The sequence below is a fragment of the Sinocyclocheilus anshuiensis genome, unplaced genomic scaffold, assembly GCF_001515605.1.
Source record: "Sinocyclocheilus anshuiensis isolate Anshui unplaced genomic scaffold, SAMN03320099.WGS_v1.1 scaffold2054, whole genome shotgun sequence".
Classification (NCBI taxonomy): domain Eukaryota; kingdom Metazoa; phylum Chordata; class Actinopteri; order Cypriniformes; family Cyprinidae; genus Sinocyclocheilus; species Sinocyclocheilus anshuiensis.
Window position 1 is genome coordinate 70,311 of NW_015539961.1, and position 5,016 is coordinate 75,326.

Sequence of the window (5,016 nt, forward strand, 5' to 3'; positions counted from 1 at the left end):
TGTTGTTTATTCGTCATTGGATTCAGGGCCATCTGTCAGCAAATCTCAGTAGCCCCTCACTGCAGAACACAAGATCCAGGGACCGTGGTTGGATCCACATATAGGGGGTGGAGATGGGTGGGTTTCGGAATCAGGGGGTGGAGACAGGTAGGTTTAGGTATGTAAGGTAGGAGGAGTTGGATCTGGATCCAACCACGCCCCCTGGATCTTGTGGTCTCGCAAATCTCATTGGTTGAACTACATGTCCCATAAACGCTTGGAGAGAAAATTTTACATCGCAACAACAATTTGACCGCAAGGGGTTTCTGGAGTCAGTTGACATCGTCGACTCCAGTGAGGCGCGCCAGAGGCGACACGCAGACGGTTTTTTTTTTTTTTTGCAGAACTTTGATAATTTTCCCCACTTCGTCGAAAAGGGATAATAGCGCGAACGTACATTTATATTACTAACATTAGTTGCAAAAACATGCTGGATCTCTGGTTTTATTATTGGTTCTTTTTTTACTTGGTGGTCCGGTAGGTAATTGAACTGCCAGCTGGATTATGTTTTGCAGCGCTGCTTGCTGGCCAAAATTAAGTTAATTAATCTTTCCCGGGATTTAAGATCCAGCGATATTTCATCGGACCAGTTTGTAAAACGAAGTAAAATCGTCGTTTGAATCATTCTGATGCCCAGCTAACTAGACTACAGCTAGTCAGCCGGGGCTTGCTGCGCTCAAGCCGGGCGAAGATTGACGCTGCACGGTGTCACCCACCTGAAGAGGACCGAGGTTATTAGGCGACAATGCTTGAAATAATGTCCGAACACCAAGGTAAGGAAAACCCAAGACTTGAATTTCAAACTTTAACCATGTTGTGATAGGCAACACCCATCATCATCATCGTTCAGTTTTAGCAGAGCCAGCTAACGTTACCATAGCCTGTTAGCAGCTTTAATACTGCAGTAACTTTAGATACTCTTTAGTTTAGCAGACCGGTGTCACTAGTAAACTTGATTCATTGCCAGACACTTTGTAATGTTTGATTGTGGTAATGAAAAAGAGGACATTTTACTGCGCCGACGAGCTGGCTCATACGGGGATTAACGTTAGCCCAGTTGCTATCTTGTGCAATGGAGTGTAATTACTCATGTTGATTGTAGCCATTTGTTAAAGCTGTAATTCATAAATAATTTAAACATTCATGATATCCAACCACTGCTTGCCGTTCAAATGATGGGCACGTTTACGAACCCGCAGTTACGCAGCGTTGCGCATTCTGTCTTCGCAAAGTAAACCAGCTCAATTTCAAATCAGTTGCTGTTATTGATCACTTTAACCAGGTGCCAGTTGAATCGTTTTAATTTGGTATACAGATCGGCTGTTTCTCTGATATTTCAATGCCATTTAAGGCAGAAATTTTGCTTTTTTTTAAGACGGGTCCCTGCTTAGCGTGGTAGCATTTCGCTGCCTGACTGTAACGTTACTCTTTGTTACGCCGGGGCAAGTGTATTGCCGATGGGGTCTCTTCCACTCAACACTTACCGATTTGGTCGTTGTAACTACATCATGATCAACCATACATGCTTTTATAAGAGTTCCCAAACCAGAAAAGTTGTCTTGGCGTGCTTCGACGTCGAAAGTAAGGCTTAAGCCACAAGCTGCTGCGTCCTCTCGCCTTTATGACTGCTTTAGCTTAAGGTGTTTGTCGCTAAATTAGTTTAGTTTTCTCCACAATTAAAGTCCCTTAAACCGTGTGGATATTTGGATGTAAAATGGTGCCCTGCGCACTTGAATTTTACGCCTCAATCAACAGGGTGTCGCGAGGAATAGCACAGTTAGCGCGTTAGCTTGCCGTCGAAAACGCACTTTGACCAGGTTTGTAAGAATGAAAACTGCACAAATCGATTCCAAATGCAACGTTTTCTCGGTTAATCTAGTTATTTAGCCATGAATTAATGTTATTCTCTCCCCTTCATTTTTCTACATAGATTCATTACTGAAATGCAAAGCAGAGACTCTGGTAAGTCAAACAAGGACATTAGATTTTAATCCTACAGATGGCAGTGCTTGTCCAAATGCTAATAAATAATTTTCATGTCCAGCCATCAGAGAGAAGAAAGAGGACAGTGGAGGACTTCAACAAGTTTTGCAGTTTTGTTCTTGCATATGCTGGTTACATCCCTTCACCAAAGGAGGTAAGAATGGAGCATTGTTTCACATTTAGGTGTGGTTTAATGCATTAAAGCCCTTTTTAAAGGGGTCATATGATGCGATTTCAAGTTTTCCTTTCTCTTTGGAGTGTTACAAGCTTATTGTGCATAGATAAGATCCCTGAAGTTGCAAAGACTAAAGTCTCAAAACCAAAGAGATATTCTTTATCAAATTTAAGACTCTGCCACGCCCCCCTAAAACGGCTCGTTCTAACACGCCCCCACATATCTACCTCACTATGTGGCAATATTAGCATAATGCGGCCCAAATGTTCACGCAAAGAAAGAAGGCGTGGTTTCAGTAACCGCAGTTAGGACCTACAATAATGTACAGTATTTGAAAAATAATGTGTTTTTTGAACATTAGAGCATGTCAACATATTCTGTTACACCAAATACACAAAATAATGATCTTTAAAAAAGCATCATATGACCCCTTTAACTTCCTGTTCCCAGAGACGTCCTAGTGCTGCATCTTTTTGACACTCATTCCAAGCATGTACTAATGTACTGATGAGTAGAATTCAACCAGTACTGGATTTTGCAGATTAATTAAGTTAACTGATTAATTGGCCAGTGGTTTTTAAAATCAGTATTTACAAAAATAGGGCTAAAATGTATTACAAAATTAACAATATTGACTTGATCATGAAAATGTTTTATAATTTTTAAAATAAATCCAATAAATAATCTGTGCCTCATTATACACAAATAGTTTTTTATATTAGAAAAAATATAAATTCTGTACAAGATGGGAGAGAGAATGATAGGAATAAAATCACAAGTCTTTTTTTAATGTAATTTTCAAATAGCATGCACAGTATATATAATGTCCATGTGCCCTCATGTCAACGCTATACTGTACTCACTTTTTAGATGTATATATTTTACATTGCTTTTATTTTTATTTTGCATATAACTACAGTGTATTTTGTAAGAGCAGAGGACAGATATATATATATATATAGAAAACTGACTGTTCAATAATCCAAGAATCCAAAATGCAGCTATTGGTGCCAAATGCCAATGATTTAAATAAGGTGTGTTCAGTTAAGGAGACGTCTGAAACGTGCAGTGTTTGGGGAATTCCAGGATTAGCATTGAGAACCACAGATTTACTTATGGCGCTTTTCCACTGCGTGGTACGACTCGGCTCGGTACGGCTCAGTACGGCACGGCATGGGTCGGCTCGGCACGGTTTGCGTTTCCACTGCAGTTCAGTACCGCTTTAGAGTGGGCGGGATTATTCACATGTCGTTATAGTTGCGCCGCCTCTACTACCACGACTCCTTAAAAAAACGTTTTCATTCCGCGTCTCCCCATCAAGCTCTCGCTGGATCCGCTCCTCTGCTATCAACTTTTTCATTCCGCATCGCCCCATCAAGCTCTCGCTGGATCCGTATTTTTACCTGTATTTGTAGATGTCAGTAATGGCATGACCAAATATCATGCGACCCATCTAGATGTCTGTCTCTGTCCACAGGAAAGGCCATGGTCACCAGCATCCTCCAGTTCTCCAAACAGCTCTGGTGCTTCAGGTGAAGGCAGCGTTTTAGGTGGAGCGAGTTCAAACATGGCTCCCAACTGGAGTCACGGCACGTCGGACTTGCACACCATCCATACCTTTGTTCGCAAGGCTCGTGCCAATAAGAGCAACAAGAGCATGAGGCGGCTGTCATCTGACAGCACCCTGATGGGTAAAATGTGTTTAAAAGACCCTTTTTATGAGGGCCAGGTGGCCAGCAAAGCTGAGCGCAAAAAGGACAAGAAGCTGAAGCGTCTTTGTCTAAGTTCAGGCGCTGGCGACGGCAGCAGCGGTGGCGAGAAGCGTGCAAGGATCAAGCGTAGTAAAAACCCCAAACAGTCCAAACCCCTTAAGAAGCTTAAGAGCTCGGCCCACAGCGAGACAGACTCCGAGAATGGTCTCGGACATGGAGAGGAGCATTTGGACCAGGGAGCAGCGGCTGAGCGCAGACTACAGGCCCAGGTGAAAGAAGAAAAGGAGGAAGCCACCAGAGAGGCGGATATGAGTTCCAGTGAAGGCGAGACTTGGATTGCGGATGAAGACATAATGGTAGAGTCAGGTGGGTTTATTAGGGACTGAAGAAGATTTAGATGGTTTGGAGATGCTCATAAATAATCATTGAAGGATTTTAATATTTTGTTACAGAATTTTATGTCAGTGTGGTGAAAAATGTCAACTCCGTATATGTTTTCAGCAGCTATATATATATATATATGTGTATATGTATGTATGTATGTATGTATATATGTATATATGTATATGTGTGTGTATTTAAATATTTTTTTAAACATTTGGTTACATTTACAATTTAAATACTAATTTTTTTAATAATTTTATGCGTCTTTTCCTTACAGGGGATGATTCATGGGACTTGATCACCTGTTACTGTGGTAAACCCTTTGCAGGACGGCCCATGATTGAATGTAGTCAGTGCAGTGTGTGGGTGCACCTCTCTTGCGCCAAAATTAAGAAGTCAAACGTGCCCGACATATTTAACTGCCACAAATGCAGAGACTCTCGACGGTCAAGTCATAAGAAAGACACTTAGATGAGGGGTCTTCATTCCCTCAAAGCTCTGAATGTTCCCAGTTCTCCAGTTTTTGTATCCAAAACAATTTTCAGTTTCAAAATCCATTTTTTTTCCTCTCTTTCTTTACAGTTCTAGTTTTGGCGACCAGTTACTCCTTACATGTTTAACAGTCAATAGTCTCCATTGCAGAGTTCACTGAGAAATAATGTTTGAATTGATCTCTTACCTCCTGAGTTGGTAATTGATCTTGGCTCATTTGTAACTATTCCA

At 41.4% G+C, this 5,016-nt stretch overlaps 1 protein-coding gene across 2 annotated transcripts; it reads left to right on the forward strand.

Moving 5' to 3' along the window:
- The first annotated feature begins 201 nt into the window (after nucleotides 1-201).
- LOC107687030 (PHD finger protein 23B-like) lies at nucleotides 202-4,773 on the forward strand. Of its 2 annotated transcripts, XM_016484167.1 has the most exons (6): nucleotides 202-812; nucleotides 1,970-2,001; nucleotides 2,084-2,176; nucleotides 3,675-3,888; nucleotides 3,988-4,275; nucleotides 4,571-4,773. In XM_016484167.1, exons 1-6 carry the CDS (start codon nucleotides 785-787, stop codon nucleotides 4,762-4,764), a joined length of 849 nt encoding a protein of 282 aa, XP_016339653.1. In that variant the 5' UTR covers nucleotides 202-784; the 3' UTR covers nucleotides 4,765-4,773. The 2 variants fall into 2 exon arrangements, with proteins under 2 accessions (XP_016339653.1, XP_016339652.1); XM_016484166.1 differs by having other exon boundaries at nucleotides 3,675-4,275.
- Nucleotides 4,774-5,016: the final 243 nt, after the last annotated feature.